The 22,820-nt window shown below is 40.3% G+C and overlaps 1 protein-coding gene across 4 annotated transcripts in view; it reads left to right on the top strand.

The window, feature by feature from the left end:
- The window catches only part of arhgap24 (Rho GTPase activating protein 24), a 58,954-nt gene that overhangs the window by 8,794 nt on the left and 27,340 nt on the right, over positions 1-22,820 (top strand). For 3 of the 4 annotated variants that reach the window (XM_061698190.1, XM_061698189.1, XM_061698191.1), the window contains exons 2-3: positions 6,993-7,208; positions 14,313-14,400. In XM_061698190.1, the coding sequence (XP_061554174.1) occupies positions 7,008-7,208; positions 14,313-14,400 (289 nt within the window). In that variant the 5' untranslated portion in view covers positions 6,993-7,007. The remainder of the gene's footprint in view (positions 1-6,992; positions 7,209-14,312; positions 14,401-22,820) is intronic. The other variant, XM_061698194.1, reaches the window with a different exon arrangement.

Below are 22,820 nucleotides of genomic sequence, written 5' to 3' on the forward strand. Positions count from 1 at the left end.
ATATGAATGATCAGACGATGCAACATGATTCAGGTTTGGAGCTAGCTAGCATACCAGCGACAACTAACTAACTAACTACAAACCCCTATTCCCATGATGTTAGGACATTGTGCAAAATGAAAAAGAGGAACAGAATGCAATGATTTGCAAATCCTTTTCAACCCATATTCAATTGAATACACTACAAAGAGCTCCTGTACTTTGCAAGACCAACTTTATCTAGAATTTGGGATGTAATATTGTCTCTATGGTTGCTCAGTAAATGTGATACATGAATTGAAGTCGTCGAAGCATTCCTGAGTTTTAGACGTTTTTCCGCCGAGAGGTCAGTCGAATTTCTCAAACTTATCTACTGTACATGACAAGCAAAGATCTCCCCCTTTCATTTTCTTTTTCCCGTGCCAGTGCTGTCAACATAACATACATGTCTGCTTTCACAACAGGGTCTTCTACACTGAGGAAACTGATCAGAGGAGAGGGGACAGTCTTAGACAAATATGGGCAAAGCGGATACAAAACTGAGTAAAACAGAAGTTGCTGTCAGAGGAACCTTTTCTGGACACTCGTATGACAAAACCAAGGTGTTTTTTTTTTTTTTTTTTTTTTTTTAATCAAATTGATGCTTTTATACTAAGTCCATGTTAGAGAGTCACTCTATGGAGGTCTAAATAGCAAAAAGATGGGACCTTTAATGTTCAAACTGATTAACGTTATTGTTTTTTCACAAAAATACTCTCATTTTAAATTTGATGCCTGCAACACGTTCCAAAAAAGCTGGGTCTGGGGTAATAAAAGACTGGAAAGTTGAGGAATGCTAAAGGAAAAAAAAAAAACACACTTGTTTGAAACATTCCACAGGTGAACAGGTCAATTGGAAACAGGTGAGTGTCATGATTGGGTTTAAAAGGAGCATCCCTGAAAGGCTCAGTTGTTCACGAGCAAGGATGGGGCAAGATTCACAAATTTGTGAACAACTGCTTGCAGAAATAGTCTAACAGTTTAAGAACGTTTCTCAACATAGAATTCTGGAATTTAGGGGTTTCATCATCTACGGTCCATGATATCATCAAAAGATTCAGAGCATCTGGAGAAATCGCAGCAAATAAATGGAAAGGCCGAAAACCAGCATTGAATGCCCGTGACCGTTGATCCCTCAGGCGGCACTGCATTAAAAACCGGCATTGTGTAAAGGATATTGCCACGTGGACTCAAGAACACTTCAGAAAACCATTGTCAGTAAACCCAGTTTGTCAATTTACAACTCTCCCATGCAAAGCAAAGCCATATATCAACAACACCCAGAAATGGCGATGGCTTCTCTAGGCCTGAGTTCATCTGAGATGAACTGAAGCAAAGTGGAAAAGTCGAGTCCACGTTTCAAATTGTTTTTGGAAATCTTGAATGTCGTGTCCTCCAGGCCAAAGATGACAAGGATCATCTTGATTGTTATCAGCACAAAGTTCAAAAGCCAGGATCTTTGATCGTATGGGTGGGTGTTAATGGCCATGGTAACTTGCACATGTGTGAAAGGTACATACAGGTTCGGGAGCAACATTTTTTTATTTTTTTTTGGAGCCACATAATATGTTGAGAGCATATTATGTTCTCATTCAAGCAAAGTCTTTTTCAGGGACATCCCTGCTTATTTCAGCAAGACAACGCCAAGCCACATTACTACAACAGCGTGGCTTCGTAGTCAGAGTGCCAGTACTAGACTGGCCTGCCAGCAGTCCAAACCTGTCTCTCATGGAAAATGTAGGGCGCATTATGAAGTGTAAAATATGACAACGGATACCACAGACAGACATTTGAGCAACTGAAGTTGTACATCATTCAAGAATGGGAAAGAATTCCACCCTACAATGCTTCAACAATTAGTGTCCTCAGTTCCCAAACACTCATAGTGTTGTTAAAAGGAAGGGTCATGTAACACAGTGGTAAACATGCCCCTATCCAAGCTTTTTTTGGAACGTGGCAGGCATCAAATTGAAAAATGTATTATTTAATATTTACAAAAAAAAACAAAGTTTAACAGTTTGAACATTAAATATATTATCTTTGTTGTGAATTAAATAGAACATAGGCTGAAAAGGATGTTCACATCATTGTATTCTGTTTTTGTTTCTTTTACACAGCGTCCCAACTTCATTGAAATTGGGGTTTGTAACTAACTAACTAACTGTGACAAATATATAACCCACCGCTTTACATTTTATGCTTGGCCACGATAACAATGATCAGTTTTGATTGTCCTAGCTATTAAGGGTTTGAGTAAGATTACATTATGAATGGATTGAAAGTGCCATTAGGATTCTAATCTAACCATCTAACTAATTAACTGCAACCAATACATAACCCGCTGCCTTAATTTGTTTTGCACTCGGTGTTAATCATACTCAGTTTTGATTGCTATGGTCTGATAGCATTTAGCACATTGTATTTGTGTTTTGTTTGTGTGAGCGTTTGTTTAGTTAGCAAGCTATTGTTTAGTTAGCAAGCTATTGCCATTATGAATGGACAGACGATGAAATTTTGATTCTGGGGTAGACTGTTCCATAGCAAGCTTGCTAGCTATTTACTAACAAACTGTAGTCTTACATTTTGCGCTTAGGGGTGTTAAAGATGTTTAGTTTTGACTAACACTGGCCGGAGTTGTTATGGCAGTATCTATGTTGGAGTACAGTTTGTTTAGTTACTACTACTGCTATTTCCTGATTTGAGAGAGATGACATTATGAATGGACCAACAGTACCATTTTAATTCGGGGGCAAATAGTTACCTATCTTGTTATCAAACTAGCTAGCAAGCTAACCAACCAACCAAGTAACCAAAACCAACCAACGCGGTCCAAGAATCTAATTCTAAAAAATGCTGCTGATCTCGATATACTGGATTCATTGTCCGAAATGTTTTGTGCACAGAACACAGGTCGCAGTTTTGTTTGGATCAGGTTTATTTATTTATTTTAATACAGTGCTTGCGTTCTCAACATGGACCAAAAATCTCCCTCATCATACCATTTTAAGGAAGTTATGTTTATTAATGTGATAGAGAAGAGAGAGAGTAATGCTTGCATCATAGCCAAGAGGCTGCATTGTAGACTATGGAGGGCGACCACATGTTATTCATTAAGCTAACATTTAACCCTTACAGGACTTGAACCTTATGAGTCCTCTCATTTCATCGTGTGGCGGTTCCAATCATGCAGTGACTCACAGCGTGGGTAGTAGTGACTGATCTCAGACATGATAAATCCATTATAGGTTCTCCCATCGGAGGTTAAATCATGAAAGATTCTAATCGTGTGTACTGGCCAAGGTGAAGGATCTGTTCTGGTGTTATTTGTGCAATGCTTCTATGTCAAGCCAGTTCCTCTTTCACATCCTCTAAGAAGCATGGCCTCCTCTCCACGCCAGCAGGAGCAAACTGTTCTCCAAGTTTGCAGCTTTGGTAACCAGGGGTTATATTTGTCTTTAACACATGTGGGTCACGGGGGCCCCACTGTGCAAGACTCTAAAGGGGGAGGAGGAATATTTGAAGAGGTTATGGGGCTGACATGTAATGTGACGTTCATGTTTCCTGTACATGTTTTGCTATTAAGTGATCTGGAGCTAAACTATTCTACTTTGAATCAACACCAAATTGTAATCCTCCATATCTTGTGTATACAGTACTGTCAAAAAATGTGAGGCCACAGCTAGGATTGTTGTTTTAATGAACATTTTCATACCAACAGGTATGGCACAAATACAAATAAAACTTTACAAGGCGTTTTACAAGAAAAAGAAGTCAATATTTTTAAGGTGCCAATATTAAGAGAGAAAGTTGGAATTTTTATGAGGAAAAAGTTTGAAGTTTAGTTAGATTAATAAAGAATGAAGTTGTTATAAAGTGAGAAAAAATGAGGAAAAATCTTTAATGTCACAATAGAATTTTTCAGGAGTAAAGTAATATATATATTTTTAAAAAGTTGTAATTTCTTTGAATACATTTGCTGTTTTTCTGCAGGGAAAAGGGTCCATATAAGATTCCAAGATGTCCAACGAATACAAGCAGCGGCTTTGAACTTACCTTTGTATCTTGATTTGGACATTGTAGGGCAGCTTGTGTGGGCCTCTTCGTCCTCAAAAAACGCCATTTTGGAATCACAAAGGGCTCATTGCATTCCTCACCACAACTGAGTATAGACCAGACTCAGGCATCTCTACCACACACAACTGACTTACAGTCGTCTTCTCTAAAATGAGTCCAAATTAGCCCCTTCCAAATTGCACCTTCAACGCCACTGCCACAACCAGGGCCTTTTTGTAAACAACTTTCCCTCCCCACAGCCACTTGCTGTGGTCACGGACGATTCCACGCTTTCCTTTTTGTAGCCTTTTCACAAAACCTTGAGCTGTTTCAGCAACAAAATCTGCGTGGTCTCAGCCAGGAGGAAGTCCATGGATCTTCCCAAGCATAGCTATTCCCAGAATGAAAAGACTGTTGAATCAGCTCCAAACACTTCTGGAACAGTTTCCATACATTGTTAGCCTTAATATCTACAGTACATAGCAATATGGGAGGAAATGGAAGACTTATGTATCCAATTTCCTATTCATCCTTTATTCGTTGTGCCTCTTGTTATCATCATGTCATGCAGTATGTTACAGTACAACATGATATCATGACCAGCATCTGTCTGTACGTAATTACTCTATTCCCAATATCAGCTTCGGAAAAACTGGTGCCCACTCGGCTGCACAAGAAATATCCAATGACTTTATTAAATAATTCAACAGACAAGCCCGCGCTTCGTATTGTCACGTTAATCTATTCCCAGAAGGAAACCTACATCATGGTTTGGAAAGATTTGTGACCCTTATTTGCCATTTAACTGGAGTCTTTGGAATTTATGTTCATTCCTTCGACAAGACACAAATCCCGAATATCTATGCACCCTGCCAAAAAAATTATGCTAGAAAAAGGCCTGTTTGGAGACAGGCTTTTCATTGAGTAGCGACAATCCAAGCATCCATCGATCCTTCTATCTGTCTGTCCATTCGTCCATCCATCCATCCATCCAGCCATCCGTCCATCCTTCCATCCATCCATCTGTTCTATGTATCACGGGTGTGCTGCAGCCTATCCCAGCTGACTTCCTGATAAATGAAATGTTTCAGAGGTTGATTTTCAGAAAAACAAGATTGTCAGCTTGTTCTGAAGGGCTGACTGTGGTGTCTCAGTCTGAACATTAGGGGCACCATGTAAAAGTAGTATGTAGATAAGAGACGCAGAAGAATATAGTCGCGTGGATGGATACTGTTTACAAGTAGATAAATGGATGCCATATTGGCTCTGAGTGCTAAGCTGTAAGTAAGTAATAATGAATATAAAAATGACAGACTATAAATGGAAATTAGCTTCCTGCTAAATCAGGTGCAAGCATCTCTTCATGCCTTTTGATATTGGTTAATGTAGGTACACTTAAAAAAAAAACAATAAACTGTATACCGTTATACCGTTTTATATCGCACACCTCCAACTGTATCTTATTTTTTCTTTGATAATATGTATTACAAAGAAAATAAAAAAACTTTGTACTGTATTTTGGACTAAATCCTCACATAAGCTTTATATTGGACAGCAACAATAAGGGATGAGTGTTATTTATTTTCTTTTGTATCAAAAAAGTATTTTCTTTGTGTTTTCAGATGAAAAGCAGGAAAGGGACTTAGTTGCTTATGCTCACAAGGGTCGCGGGAGTGCTGGAGCCTATCCCACCTATCATCGGGCAGGAGGCGGGTTACACCCTGAACTGTTTGCCAGTCAATCACAGGGCACATATAACAAACAACCATCCATACTCACATTCACACCTAGAGGCAATTTAGAGTCTTCAATTAACCTACCTTGCATGTTTTTGGGATGTGGGAGGAAACCGGAGTGCCCGGAGAAAACCCACGCAGGCACGGGGAGAACATGCAAACTCCACATAGGCGGTGCCGGGATTGAACCCCGGTCCTTAGAACTGTGAGGTAGACGCTCTAACCAGTCGGCCACCGTGCCGCCCCCAAATTATTTCATTTTAGATTTTTGGGGGACAATGAGAAATGTTTTTGGGGGGGGGCAGGCTTTTCACTAGACTGCGACTGTATGTATACTAGAAAAATGCAGTGTTTACAAACATGGGGACAAAAAAGCTGAATTTGTACTTTTTCACAAAGTGGAACAAAATATGAATGTGTCATTGGTAGGTAGCATAGTGGTTAACATGGTTGATTTTTTAATGTTTTGTGGATAACAATATATTTTGAGATATTTTTTGATAATTCAAACAGGCTTTTCTTTAAACATCAACAATGCATATCGTGACTATGTGGGATATTGTACATGTTGGCTGTATATGTGAGATATATGCTATTTTTTCCACATTTTTCTTTAGCAGAAACAATAATTTTCCTTATTTTTTTTCAGATAAATAGAGCAAAGTATAGAGTTACATGGTTTTCATTTACTCCATATGTGGGATGCTACCATAATTCATGAGGTGGGAATAAGGTCACGCTTCGATTTGACAATCACCGCAGCAAACCTTGCCGCACTTTCATTATTATTTTTACGTTTATCTTTTTATTTGCTCCACTTGTTCCACTGCAATTTGGAAGCACTGGTGGGCTGCTGCATCTGGTCATCATCAGGACCTGTGGCTTCCTTGGACTCTCACCAAGCCCAGCTCAGCCAGAGTCAAGGAGGCTTTATAGCTGATGTCAGCAGACTTTAAGCATTGAATCACTCAGCAAATGCAGAGCTTCAAACAAGGAAACAATGTGTTGATGGATTTAAAATGAGCGTGGGAGATTCTGAACTTGCATTAAACTAGAAAGTCTTCTGGACTAAATGGCATGTGTCAGGAATCCAGAGAAGATAGACTTATGGGTATTTACACAAGCTTTGGCATGTCATATCCTTTTTTTTTTTTTTTTTTTTTTTTTTTTTTTTGCTCTTGGCAGGTTTGAGTTACCGTGATGGACGAGCAGTCCCATGGCAGTCCCCAGCATGGCGGCTTTCAGACCGGCGTGGAGGCCCGCCAGGGGAGGCAGGGTGTCATCAGGTGCGGGTGGCTCAGGAAGCAAGGTGGTTTCGTCAAGACGTGGCACAGCCGATGGTTTGTACTGCGAGGGGACCAGCTCTTCTATTTCAAGGACGAGGACGAGAGCAAATCTCTGGTAAGGATGGCGTCTCAATAATCTCGGCACCTAACACAGAACTTGTTTATTTTAATAGACTTTTTGTGAAGGCTTTTTAGTCCCTGAATGATCCTTGAGACTGTCGTTTGGGACTTTTTGTCTTTGCCTGACTTTTCATATCCAATGTATTGTAGTGTCTGTGTTAAGCATGCGTGTGCCTTTAAGAGGCAGTGCCTGTTGGGGTGCAGTGAGAATTCGGCGAGTCTGGGTGTGAGTGTCTGAGCGTGAGCTGTGGCCGACACCAGCTTCGGCGTGAGTGTGCTCATTGTATTTTACTGTTCTGCTGGCCCTCTTTTCCTACATGTGAGGGTAATACAGCAAAAGTATACTGTAAAAAAAAAGAAGAATTGATCACTTAAAAAAGGTGATATAGCGTCGGAAGAGAATAGATTGAATCACATTGGAATTGCTGTGGCATCATTGGAGTGCATCATATTGCATGGTAATTGGAATGAATTGAATGACATTGTAGTTAGAATGAATTGCATCACATGGGGAATAGCTTTATATATGCTGTATATTTAATGTATCATATTGCTGGCAGTTTATTGAGGTATTGTATCGGCCTCAGCAATTGAGAGAAAAACACCACTACTGCCAGCACGTAGCTTGAGGCTATAGTTTGAAACCCTTATGTCCTTGGTTGCTGCAAAATGCCCTATAAAGTATGAGCAAAAGACATTCACTAAAATGTATGTTTGTTAAAAATAAAATAAAATGTAAAATGTTAAAAAGTATGTTTTATGTGAATCATGTGTTTTTTGTCACCCAAAGCACCTTTTCGTCCAAATCATATTTTCAAATCAAATTTAGCTACTTTCAAATACATGGCAAATAATAAAACATTGTATGCTAGGTATTGCCTCCCACTCCCATTCGCCTGATTGTTTGATGAGCAGTGAATGTGTGAGCCTCGAGCTCAGTGACTCATGCAGACAACAGCGAGGCAATCTCTTAAGTGACTGTAACCAGGCAGCCGCTTGCAGCGAGCATGCGAAGACTGGACAAAGATGCAGACAGACACACTTTTGGTTCTCATTACAAAGCAAAATGTGGACAGAAATGGATTTATAATTGTTTCCACATGTTTAGTACAACAAGACCCTTATTGTTCTTTAACATTCTTCCTTTACTGAAGCTGAACAGAGGTAAAGGAATAGAGATAAAGATGTCAATGTATGATTTGTATGCAAAAGATGCTCATTGAGGAAGAGTTGGCTAGCTAACGGGGCGGCACAGTGGACGACTGGTTAGAGCGTCTGCCTCACAGTTCTGAGGACCGGGGTTCAATCCCCAGACCCACCTGTGTGGAGTTTGCATGTTCTCCCCGTGCCTGCGTGGGTTTTCTCCGGGCACTCCGGTTTCCTCCCACATCCCAAAAACATGCACGATAGTTTGATTGACAACTCTAAATTGACCAACACAGCACACCAGACACATAATGAGATTTCCTCTAATAATCGCGAGTGGCCTCCCCCAAACCAAATGTCTGTCATAATACCAAGACCACCAAAAGAACACACTACCCACAGTGAAGCAGGGTCATTGCGGCATCATGCTTTGGGGCTGTTTTTCTTCACTTGGACCTGAGGCCAGACAAGATGGAAGGAATTATAACTAGTTGGAAATAACCGTCAGTGTTAGCTCAAAACCTTTAGACTTCTACTAGAAAAGCAAAAACCAAAAGAAAAAAAGTCTAAAAAAGCCTATTAGAACAGCTGAAAATGTATTCGAGAATAATCAGAGGGACTTGAATTGGTGACAGGTGTGTACTGACTGCCATTTATCATGAGTTTGAAAGAGACTGGTTAATTCTAAGCCAGAGCCACATCCCCAGTTATAAGAGGGTGTGCACACTTGTGCACATTATCTCAGTTGTTTTTTTACGTCATCTCGAAAAGATTTTTAAAAAATCAACTCAGTTGTATAGGTTATAGGTCACATTAATGGTGGACAATGTTTTAAAATTATGCATCTTGGTCTAATTTTTTTATACCATAAAAACCTGGCATTTGCACAAGGGTGTGTAGACTTTTTATAGTCATTGTGCCTACAAATACAATGCTCAGTTTTGATCGAGACATCGCACCAATTTTGGTTTAGTAATAAAGCTATCAAAGTTGAGGGATATTATTTTTGGAAAGGCAGAACTGTTGTTTCGCTTTTACATAATGCGGTGTTTAGGTATTGAGTCATGGCCTTAAATTTAACAATGACAAACCGACGCATTTTAGGGAATCACAGGTGGAATTTACTGTAGGTGTTCGACAATAACAAATGGCGAGAAGCCATTGTCGCTGTGAGGGGTCGTGTTGTGTCCCGCGCGCTCGGGCAGCCAAACCTCTCTGAGCAACGCGTGGAATCCCAAGAATGGCAGCCTGATGGAACCGCGAGGTCACAAGCATTCGTTGGGTAACGGCACGTGTGGGCTTAGCGTCAACATGTCATCTGCCTGCCTTCACTCGTCCACCAAGTTGCGCGTCACTCACACTCAAATTTCATCGTACGCAGGGCATAAACAATGGTGGCATTCATTAGCTGCTCTGATTATTGCATATGAACCTCGTTGTAGTGTGTCTGTGCCAGTGAATTACAGTATTGTTGAGAAATATTCTCCAACGTGTATTATGTATCTTGATTGAAAAGACAACACTGCAAGGTCGCATGGCCAAGATCTTTTGTCCGACCTTGACATTTTGCTGTGCCAAATGGAGCTCTGTTTTCAGTTGTAATGCACAACAGTTGTAATGCGCAATCAATTATTAATGCTGCTATATTAACGCTGCTGTTGACCTTCAACACGGCCGTCATCAGCGGCCACAACATGGGGTCCCATTAATGCAACCTCAGTGTGTATTATGTGGCAGGATGCCACATAATATTGCAGTTGGCAGAAGTGCGGTGACTAAAATTGTATTTGTGTATTATTCGTCGCATGTTTCCCAAATACAGACTGTCTGGGTTCTGTAACAGTCTGCATGTCCAACAACCAATGAATGGAAAAGTTCATCAGCTTTCTTCGTGATCTGTTTTGGAAATCAAATTTAATTTCCATGACCTCAAGTAGGAACAGCCCAGCTGTGGGAATTTTAATAAGGAATGTGCACATCTTACAGAGCGCTCTCAGAGTGCACTTTGAGCAGTTCTTTTCTTTTGAATTGTAACATTTTATCCATTATGTTGTACTCCCTAATTCTCTGTCATGGATTTTCCTGTTTCTTCTGTAACTGCCCAATCAACACTTTATCTACCCTGGTTCATCCAATCAACTACTGATCTACAGGTTCCTTGTCCACACTCCTCATTTTGTTCTCAGCCAATCAGCTCCTCTCCTAGACTGTATCCTGTCTGACTGCCAATCAGCTCTGTGTTTACCCTGCTACTTTGTCAACCAATCAACTCTTTTTGCCTATCCTAATTCTATTGTGATGTCCAGTCAGCTCCTTCCCTGGGACTTTTTTGATGGCCACTCAGCTCCTTACCTACCCTACCACTTCACTGTCAACTAATCAGCTCCTTGTCTCCCCTTCACTTTTGTGTCAACCAACCAGCTCTTTTCCTACCGTGCTTCTTCAGTGTTAACCCTACACCTTGTTGCCTCCCAGAATTCCCCCGTGACAGCCAAGAAAGTCCTTACTTAGCCTACTACTTTGGTGTTGGCGAATAAGCTCCTAACCTTCCCTGATTCTTTCGTGTCAGCCAATTAGCTTCTTAGGAAGCCTGGTTCTTCTGTGACCGCCTATCAGCTCCGTACCCACCCTCTTACTTTTGTGTCGGCCACTCGTCTTTTTGCTGACTCTACTACTTCAGTTTCAGCCATTCAGCTCCTTGGTTACCCTGCTTCTCCTGTGTCACCCGTAGATATGGACACAGGGCAATACGACACGCCCCTTTTGAGCTTCGTGCCTACGCCGTTGCAGAGCTAGTGGGGTAGTGGAGAGCAAAGGCATTAGCGCATTCCATGTGTGTGGATGGCAAAAAAAAAAAAAAAAAAAAAAAGAACTATCAAGGATGCCTGCACATTGTGCTGCATACGGTTGCATGCAACACCACGTACAAGGGAACTGGGAATAACCTTTTACAGGTAAAAAAATATTTTTGGGGCTTTTTTTTTCAAATGTACTTTATTGATGGCACACGCTTTGACGTTGACAAAAAAAGTAAAACATAGAAATTAAATTGGTTGAGAAATAATGAAGTTACGACTTATTTTCAATGGACATGCATTGTCTTTGAAGGGAACTTTGCCCCCACCAACGTGGCCGGCACATAGGCACTTCACTACAGCGTGCTCTCGTATCTGTGGTATCACCCCTACAGCTTGTTGCCGACCAAACCTCCGCCGTGAAAACCAATCCGCTCCTCTTTCCCACTTTTGTGTCAGCCAATCAGCTCATTGCCTTCCGTGTTTTGAGTCAAAGATGCACTGTTAGAATAGTTAATGAGGAATATTCATCCTGCCTTCAGATGATGGTGCATCTTGGAAGGATGTGCAGGGAATCCTACCATACTTGCTGCATGATAATTCTAAAGGGAAGTACTTTTTTTTCATTTATATATCTTAAAGTGACTGAAACATCAGGATCACTATGTTTGAGTGAGCGTCACGTCTTTTATAAGACACCTGTGTCTAAACTTGTGTTGTCCTGCACTGACCTTACAAGGAAGTAAATCCACAAAGCCATAATGTTAAAAGAGCACTTTGGGCTTAATGAGGTTTTTTCCCTCTCCTCTACTTTTAACAAGGTTAAACAAAGACACTGAGAGACGCGCTGCACTCAAGCGCCCAATGGGTTCTCGTTAAGTACATTAAAGACGTGCTTTTTTTGGCAAGGACAATAAAAGGATTTTCACAGTCCACCATTATGGACAAAGGTATTTTGCAACAACTCATCATTACTTTTATCCTTATTGTGCTTAGGCTACTCTCAGTCAATGACAACCAGTGGGGAAGCCTTCTAACTCTTCTACCACAATGTTTTTGACAACCACTTTGCCAATGACTATTTAAAAATGATTTATGAGAAAAACAGTCACTCACTGACATCTCCGGAGCTCCCACTGGGTTTGACTTCCTGACTCTGCAAGACCACTGAGGCTGGACACCAGTAATTAGCAGATAAAAAAGGGGCTTAGTGGTGATCACTCGGCCAATGACTAATGACCAATGACTTGCATTTCACCAACTCCTATTAATGTGTTTGCAGCTTGGATTTAAAAATTTCTTGGCAGGATTGATTGGTTTGCATCCTGGATATCATATCTCTCTATAAGGAGCATCTCCTGAAGTGGGTGTAACTTTAGCCGAGCTGCAAATCAATATTATGTTGGAAAATGCCTGAATTAACTTTTTTTCATATTCTGGGAAACTGGTTTTGGGGCAGACACTTTTACAAATTCCTAGGAATATTTAAGGTATTATAATGACAAAATTAATATATCCTGATTGCTCTGCCTTGGTAGAGCTCTCCCCTCGACCGATTAAAATGTAGCTATGTACTGCCGCCTACGATATGTTTTCTTCCCTGTTATGATTACAGAGAAACTACTCAACCGGTTTCCACGAAACATTTGTGTCGTTGTGGGATACATGCCAAGTTGATGCAGATGTGGTATTTCTTTCCTTCCTTCAAGTTATGGCCTTCCTTTCCTCATAGATTGAATGTTCATATGAGCTGACCTTATTAGAACCTGATTATTTTCTCGATAAACCCTTGTGGGTTTAGGGTGAAGCTAAAAAATGCTGAAACCTTGACCAAATTTCAAGTTTTTTTTTTTTTGACTGGAGCTGTGCTTGTAGCTGGAGTGTGTTACCATTTTTCATATTATTAATTTAAAAAGTTAAAATTTTTAAAAAACATTTTTTTTTTAAAAATGTACAAATGTATTAATATTTTTTTCTCAATACAGACACGTCCAGTAGTTGATAGCACATTTTAGAAGTTCACAGCATCCTTCTCAAAATTGTCTGATAAGATCAGGGATATGATTACACACAAAGCAACTAACATGACTAGAAATATCTCTTAACACAACTTCTTGTAAGCTTTTGCCACTTTTTGAAAAATCAAATCCCAGACAGAAGATACCCGATAAACTAGCTCAAATTCACGGTCAAATTTATCTTGGGCAATGTGTAGTGCTCAAAGGAGCACAACTTGTAACAACTAGAAATGCACAGCTGCAGATGACTATGAGATGGGAGATGCAATGTATCCCACCAGGCATTTGACACGGTATAAAAAGTTGTTTAGCTTATGTGAAAATTTAATCGATGAGGATAAAATGCCTTTGCCTTGAAATTTGCACAGTGTATGAATTGCTTTGCACTTTTCATGCTAAAATGTCCACATTATAAGGAAAGCACATCCCTTTAACGCACGTGTCACAGTTTCATCTCCCGTTTTTGTATTTTTGGAACATTGTCATTACAGAATTCCCTCTTAAGTGACTGCTCAGACATAGCAACAATATACAGACGTTAAAAAACAGTTGGTCTTTGTGGTCAGGCTTGAGCGGAGCAAACAAAAGGCCACAACGGTAGATGTCAGTGGGCGTTGTGGTTTAAAAGTATGGAGCATCTAGCACCAGCCCAGTACCAAAAGGCACACCCACAAATGTATTGAAGCCATCTCTTGTTTCCTGCCTGGTAACCGTACCACCACAGTTAAAGTTAAATGCAAAAAACATTGGTGCTGTTCTTCAGCACATTTCTGCACATGATGGCCACATGAAACATCCTGGTTCTGTCCACGTTTTACAGCCCCTTTGCTCTGAAATCACCTCATCTGGGACCTCAGGTAGGGTTTCCACGACTTCCCGGTTGTCACAGTTACGGCCCATTAAACTGCCCGGAACCTGGACTCCCCTCTGATCCTGTTTATGCTGTCACTGACCCACAGCTTGTCTGCATTAGCATGAACTATGCCACTGACCTCTATGGATTTGGCACCACAGGGTCTTTTAAAACTCACACTTCGGTCCAAATGGCCATAAAGTAGGTCAGAACTCAATCCTGACTCTTTCGGCCCAAAACACTCACAGCGTGGGATTGAAATGTTCCGTTTTGTTCTTCTTCCGCAGGGAGCCATTTTCCTACCCGGCAACAAAGTTACAGAGCATCCGAGCAGTGGCGATGAAGCGGGAAAATATCTCTTTGAAGTCATTCCAGGTAGGACAAAACTCTCCAAGTCATTTAATTGAAGACCAATATTAATGGAGTTGACTGACGAATAGAGGAGGTCTGCAATCAGATTGCAATTACATTATGACGTATAAAAAAACTTGACAAACAATAGACCAATTTGGAATAATTTGTATGTTTGAATGTTTGTAATGTTTGACAATGTAAAAAGGGGCTTCTGATGATACCTCCAAAGGTGGAAAACTGCCCGGTCAACTTTTTCTCTGTACTATTGGTATAGAAGAACAGCGACAATGAACAAAGGCAGAAAAATACCGGCTTTTACAGGCAGTGTGATCACTGCTTCTGATAATACCCCCAAAGGTGCAAAATTGCCAGATCAACGTCATCCTTCCAATCTTATGGTGGTGTTCTTTATACAGATCAATGACACTGAATGTACCAGGAAAAATGCCAGTTTATACAGGCAGTATAAAACTTCACATCCCAGTCGCGATATTGCTGAATTCCCTTCTACACAGAACCACTCTAGCCTTTGTTAGGTGTCTGATACTACCTCAGAAGGTGGAAAAATACCAAGTCGACTTTATCCTCCGTTCCGTGTCTTTTAATAAGGAACAGCGTCACGAGGAAAAAGTGAGAGTGTTTCCGGCTACACGGCAGCAAAACGCTGACTTTTACAGGCAGTGTATAAGGTGATTGGGTTTATTATTGTGATTGTCGTTTTCAGTGTAGAACTGCAATGCATCATACTGAGAACTGTTTTTAATATTGTGGTTACCTTATGTAGCGACATAACATGGAAAAAAATATATGTAAAGTGTATATTGCCGTCTTCTGCTTTGAAGCTTTAAAAAAGAGATAATTGGTATGATTTTAGCATGTTTATGTTTCAGAGAAGTGAAACTACATGAGGCCACACCCAACATCATTTAGCAAATAGGCTGAGTGTGACCCAATACTGCATTCAGAAAGATTGTTTTTTTTTAATAGTGTGAGGCCCACTGAGTATATAGTTTAAAAAAAAAAAAAAAAAAAAGCAAACACGTCTTCAGTCTCACTTCCTTTTTTTTTCAAAGTGTCACAATACAGCATGTTCTTTCTATTCTGTCCTATCAACTTTATACCTGCCCCTGTGTTCTTACCAGCTTTGTCTTGGACATGACACTTTTCCACTGCACAGTACCTCCTTGGCTTGGAGTAGTCGGTCTTGACTTCAAGATAGTACTGCAGGAATCTGGGGAAACCATTTCGCATTGAACGCATCAGTCAGAACGAGACATGCCAGCAAAAAATAACGGGTGATTGAAAAGTAACTCCCTATATTTAAGTCCTTGTAATTTATTTCTGAACTATAATTCTTACAAGAAATGAACATGAGAAGAAAGTGTATTGCATGGAGTTTTATTAAAAGTTCGATATGGGCGCCAGCATTAGTCACCAGTTTCTCAAGCCGCCCGGGAACCGCATTAACTGATTTCACAAGGAACTCTTGTGGGATGGAAGCCATAACTTCTCGTATTCGCCCTTCAAGTTCTTCCAAAGTCGTTGGTTTGGTAGAATAGACTTGCTCCTTTAATCATGGACCATACACAAAAAAAATTTGAATTTTTTTAAGACGTGAAAAAATATTAGTATTTTAAAATAGGGAGTTACTTTTCAATCACCCTGTAGATGAGAACAAGGTATCTTTTATTTATTTCTCAGTAAGGAGACACAGTTTAAACAAGAGGATGCATTGTGGCAAAGTTGAGACTGTGGTGTATAATGTTCAAAGTGTCCATGGTAAGCAAACATTAGCATGCAAGAATTATTTTTCTTTCTAGCTGCACAGCCTCAAGTGTTATGACGATGAATCTGCTCAAACATTGAGCTAGAAGCAGTGCTTTAGGACTAGAAATATTACCCAGTGGTACCTGGTTTTGACAATGGAAACGCATTAGCAGCATCATTCCCAAGTGTCATCTGGATCTTTTTTTTTTTTTGGATGATTGAAGATTTGTTTTCCATTGCCTGCCTACATTGAGTTCCTCCTCCCTCAGCAAACTACCAGGACTGTTTACACCGCCCTGTATCCAGAAAACATGTCTTGTTATGAGGAGGTGAATAAAGAAGTCTCAGAGAGGAGGGAATGAAAGGAAAAAGCACAACACATTTATTCCACTGCTCTGCTGCCATGCAGAGCACAGAACGGGAAGTGATGAGGGCTGCGGGAGAGGGGGGGTTATGGGGGTATATGTTGATGACTTTCCGAGGAAAAGGGAGAAAGTCGTACAGAGATGTCCGTTGTCTCGCAGCTTGATGTCGCCCAAGGGCTGGAATACCTCCGCTTTGTATTTTTGACTCTTTTCAGCAAAGTTTCAGAAAAGTTCCCCAAATTCACCTGCGCTTGCTTGAAGGATTTCTCCCTGCTGTGCATCTTGATCTCATCTTTCTTCATCTTCCCACATCTACATATGTGCTTCATGTATGCACAGTTCAAGACAAGAGAACACGGTTACCGGGAAGCAAATATTTAGACTACAATCCCATTTAGGTCTTCATCCTGCCACTAACTGTCTGCCGGGCACCGACGCAACCGTGACATTCTAATCATGTTGGAACAAGATGGCCAGATGTTGAGCTAAAGAGGGAAGACATTGGATGTGTACAGTATGCATACATTGCCAAAGTGTTTTACTTGCAGTCTCCCAAAGCCTTTTCCCAACCTATGGAAGAAAAAAAATAAATACAAAGAAAGATAAACTCTACTCCCCTTTACACTGCTTGTACAAGTCAGAGTTTTCCGACATTTTCTGGGAAGCTGTTATGTTTGGACTTGAGTGGTAGTATCGGAGCTGTAACAGAGGAAGGATGACACCTGCGTGTACGGGAATCCTGCAAGGGGTGTGCAGTTTTTAGAAACTAAACAACAATGGCATGGAATGGGCGGTGGGGCTTTAAGTCAGACCGGCAATTTTCCTACTTCGGAGGTAGTGTCACAAACCCGTTTTAAACTGCCTGTAAAAGCTGGCGTTTTTCTGCATTTTGTTGGGTTTTATTTTTATTTTTTTTGTTTTTGCTTCTACCGGATTTAAGCAGCATCAACACATAACAGACATTGAATGACACCTCTTTATGAGGGAATTCTGTAATGCCAGGAGAGGGGTACAAAGTTTTTAGAAAATAAATAAAATTTTGCTCGGAATAGACTGGGGACAACGTCGACCTGGCAATTTTTTTAACTTCGGAGGTAGTAGCAGAAAGCCCTTTAACACTGCTTTTGTTTTCTTGCATTTCTTTCGACTAACTGTTGTATTTAAGTGGCATCAACACGGATTGCGGAGACGAAGTCGACCAGGCAATTTTCCACCTTTGAAGTTAGTAGCAGAGCTCTAACTATGACAGGAAGACCGCTGTGTATAAGGGAATCCTCCAATGCTGGGACAGTTTTTAGGAGCAAACAACACTGGCATGGAATGGGGTACAAATTTTACCCAGTAATCTTGCGCCTCTCTTACATTGCCAGTATCTTTGTAAAAGAACATGGAAAATGCGAGAGTGGATGAAGCCAGCCCAGCAGTTTTCTACCTTCTAAAGTAGTATCAGAGCGTTAACAGAGGCGGGACCTCACTTGTTTGTAATGGAATTCCACAACGCTAAAACGGTCGTATGAGGTTTGACACCCTATACTAACTTCTTTCACTCGGATGCGTTGAAAGCAATTGTCGCTGTATGTATGTATGTATGTATGGAAAGAAGTGTTTTATATATCTAATTATCCAACTGCGGGATGATGCAGTGTCAATATGCTGCCTTTGCTGGGTCCTGTTTAAAATCGAAGTTATTTTCACGTCAGATCTTTGCAGTGCTGCATCTCTGTGTGAAAGAGGCATGACTTTAATCTTACTTTCCACATACCTGAATCCCACATCAAAACATCCCGCTGATGGGGATCGAGGCTTTTAGTTTTATCTGGTTCATCTGTCGTGGAATGTCAGGTATGTGTGAGCTTGGGAAAACAAGTACCTGTGGCAGTCTTCTTCCTGTTTTTAAAGGAAACTATTACTATATTATTATTATAATATTATTACTAAATAACTATTACTGAATGTTTTTCCCCCCTCACAATTTAAAGCAGTTGTCTTAATAACATGTCTGTGACATGCATTTGATAGATAGATAGATAGATAGATCGATAGATAGATAGATACATAGATAGATAGATAGTAACTCATAACTCAAAACATGTTTATCTTGTTATCTTTCCCAATTTAAACAAATAAAGATGCCATTAATCGGTTCCAGCCCTTCTGGTGAGGGTGCACCTTGGCCACCGGGTGGCATTATAATACAGTCGTACAGCTATAAACAAACTAAGTCACTCACAAACTGTAGTATCATTAGTCATTTTCAAGAGGGAATAAAGAATATACTGTTTGCCTGTGAGTGTTGTTATATTGTCTGTATACATGTGTTACTGCACCATTTGTAGTCAAATATCTGTTGCTTAAGGTGTTATAGGGCCGCCACATAGATGCTGTTTGTTAAGCCGTCTTTGGCATTTTGCATTGAGTATTAACATTACGCTAAGGGACATTCGAAGTGATGTGGTTGTTTTAAATACAAATTTTGTAGCTTTTTTGTTTTATGGTTAGTGTGACAGTAAACTGCAACTGGGAGTTTAAGTTGTTGTTTTTTTATTATTATTACACTGTGTGCCAAACTGCTGCTTGTTGTGAAATTTGTTTAGTTTGCTGCTCAGATCTCAAATTTTTGTTCACAAGTCAAAGCAAAAAATCAGCCATCCGACGGCTTGTACCTCAAAAACTAAAAGGGTCGGGTCCCTCCTAAATCAAGTTACGACTGTATTTCACTTCTAGTTCTAGTAGTCTCCGCAATTTTATTTTTTCTTAATACAGAGAGAAAATAAAATTCATAATGCCTGTGTAGTATGAAGGTCCGGAATAAGATGATGCAAGGTGATCAGTGTGTCAGATGTTGACAGTAGAGTACAGAGTTGAGAGGAATGCCACATTAACGTTTCCCTCCCAGGATGGAATTAAAAAGCCACATGACGTGCGGGATGAAGGATTTCCTTAGTCTGTCAGTGGAGCAGGGCCGTGCCATCATGCTCGTCACTGAAGCTGCTCCTCATCCTGGAGATGGTGCTGTGCAGTGGATGCTGCAGATTGTCCATGATGGACAGAAACTTGTTTTGTAAAAATACCTTCAGGATTAAGATTTACAGTATAGTTGTGTCATTGAGGTTAGCCCAATTTAAGGGGCTTGGCCCTGTCTCATGTAAATGAGCGACTGCGTCCCATATACTACGACAGATAACAGAAAATTTCACACCTGATGGGTGAGCAGGCACTAACTATTTCCAACTATTGGAAACGATCCAACTATTTGTGTGCAACCCATTAAAAAGTTACTTTTCCATAATTTATCCATTTTAAACAACACCCCAATTCTCGTTTATTTGCCCCTGAAAAGAGATGTGATTCATCAGCACAGGAAGCGCTCCCTGCTGTGTTGTCCCGACAGCTCGACGATAAAAGTCCAAGCAGTTTGGCTGGGTCTGGTGTGAGTTCACCATGTCACAACGTCCCCCCTCATTCCTTTCCCATTCCTCGATCCATGAGAGGCCTTTGTGGGTTATGTTGCCGTGCATAGGCGAGCAATAAAATCTGTTTACGGGGAGAGGTTGGAAAGTTACAAGTCTCTCTTGCGTTTTCATTCCAACTTAAAAGTCAGTTAAAATAAGTAAGCCTCATTTTGTGTCTTGTGCTGGATGGCGCAATATGAGGATACAGTAGAGGGGTAAATAAAGTAGAGGGTGCCCTTTTGTGGACATTTTAGGTACTGCAGCCTTAATGGGAAGGGAAAGCAAAGGAAATTCTTAGTGAAAGAATTCGTCAAAGAAGATCTCATGCATAATTCATACACTTGCTGTAGAAAATACGTTTTATGAGACTGTGAATGCTTTTAGGTTGACAATATCAAACAGTAATGACATTACTAGGTTTATATGGCAGGTCAATAGTGGACATTTTTCATTTTTTATTTTCAGCAACATCAACTGGGAGAGGAGGTATGATTTTTAGTTTTTAATTACATAAGCAATTCTTCCGTGGTAATATAATGTGTCCGGTTCAGATTAATCGATTGAAGCCCTGGTGGAGTAATCAATCAATCAAGCATATCAATCAGTGTGAGCCGTGGATGTTTCAGTGTCACACCATGTGTGGATGAATAAATAAGTCACTCTAAATAGCTCACACCACAACTGAATTCTGTCAACATAATTGGACACACTGAAGCGAGCAAAAATTGGGCTTTTCTTTTAAGCCTTTAATGCTCACCTCAGTTTGTGTTCAGTAAAAAAATTAATATTGTTAAAGAAAATTACAAAAAATATAATATTCAAGATAAAATTTTAAATATGATTACAGTATTCCATCCATCCATTTTCTGAGCCGCTTCTCCTCACTAGGGTCGCGGGCGTGCTGGAGCCTATCCCAGCTGTCATCGGGCAGGAGGCGGGGTACACCCTGAACTGGTTGCCAGCCAATCGCAGGGCACATACAAACAAACAACCATTTGCACTCACATTCACACCTACGGGGAATTTAGAGTTGTCAATCAAACTACCGTGCATGTTTTTGGGATGTGTGACACTCTAACCAGTCGACCACCGTGCCGATTACAGTATTGTATTTTAAAATGTAATTAAATATATTTTAAGGGAGATAAAGTGTCTAGTAATACAGGCAAAAGGAGTAATAAGAATTATGTCAATAATAATAGTAATCATGTAATGTGTTTGTAGTTTTATTTTAGATTCCTAATGCTAAATGATAGCTATTTTACATTTTTACATGTTATAATATTGTAGTTATTTTTATATTTTATTTGGAACTCACCTTACATTTAAAAACAATCCAAAAACGGCTTATAATAATAACATACAGGAATAGTAATAATATAACAGCAAATCTGACCTATAAATTCAATACAGATGCACATAAAAATGTCTAAGTAGGTAAAATATTTCTTGGATATTGCTTTTAAAAATTTTGTTAAAATATTTCTACTTTTACTTTTGTGAATCTATTTTCTGTATATTTAGTTAGTTTTTTATAAATACAGTTCATTACACATCTACTATAATTACCAACCTTTTAAAGAAAAACGTATTGGATAATATACTAGATATTTCCATCCATCCATCCATTTTCTTTACCGCTTATCCTTACCACGGTCGCGGGCTGCTGGAGCAATTTAGAGTCTTCAATGAACCTAGCCTGCATGTTTTTGGGATGTTGGAGGAAACTGGAGTGCTTGGAGAAAACCTACGCAGGCACGGGGAGAACATGCAAACTCCACACAGGCGGAGCCGGGATTTGAACCCCGGTCCTCAGAACTGTGAGGCAGATGTGCTAACTAGTCAGTCACCGTGCCACCATTATTATTATTATTATTATTATTCAAACTGTTAACAATACATTTTCATCAAACAGTGAGAATGAAAGATCTTGGTCATACCAGCATTTAACATCTTAAGCGTATGTCAATGCATTATGCGTTTACCTACATGCATGCGTTATACAAGTCGTATGTGAGTTAGCAGCTACACGTGTTTCCCGTAACACAGCGTGATGAAGTGTTTTAATTAGTGTTCCCACAGCGTGTCGTAAATCTGGGAGGCTGAATATGAGCTGCGGTGGCAAGTTGTGAAATTGCTTTTGTGGATGTGATGTCTTCCTGCATGTAAAGTGTGTGATGCACGCGCAAAATTTACAAGCCGTCGCGCTCGGGAAGGACTCAGACAAATCTGGCGGCGACAGTCTTGTAGCGCCAGCCGCTACTAATTAACAAGCCAGACGTGGCTTCAAGCTAACGTCACCTAGCGTCAGGTGTAATTATACTCTACAGTTGTCTTATTTAAATACTCACAGTCACAACCTGCCATTTATCACTCTATTCAAAAATTATTCTCTACTTCAGTACGATGTCAGTATCTAATTTTCACAACTTTATGACATTTATTCCCAAAAGACTTTATGAATGTGCAACTTATAAATCAGCAACTTCCTCCCTCAGTAGCGCATCTACACTCACCCGCACACAATCATCCATCCATCCATTTTCTGTACCGCTTATCCTCACTAGGGTCGCGGGCGTGCTGGAGCCTATCCCAGCTATCTTCGCGCGAGAGGCGGAGTACACCCTGAACCGGTCGCCAGCCAGTCGCAGGGCACATATAAACAAACAACCATTCGCAGTTACATTCACACCTATGGGCAATTTAGAGTCTTCCCGGAGAAAACCCACGCAGGCATGGGGAGAACATGCAAACTCCACACAGGCGGGGCTGGGATTTGAACCACATATGTGCTAACCAGCCGTGCACAATGCTGCCCCGCGCACAACCTTATTATAATACTAAATAAATAAATAAA

Source organism: Phycodurus eques, chromosome 15 (genome assembly GCF_024500275.1).
Source record: "Phycodurus eques isolate BA_2022a chromosome 15, UOR_Pequ_1.1, whole genome shotgun sequence".
NCBI classification, from domain to species: Eukaryota; Metazoa; Chordata; class Actinopteri; order Syngnathiformes; family Syngnathidae; genus Phycodurus; species Phycodurus eques.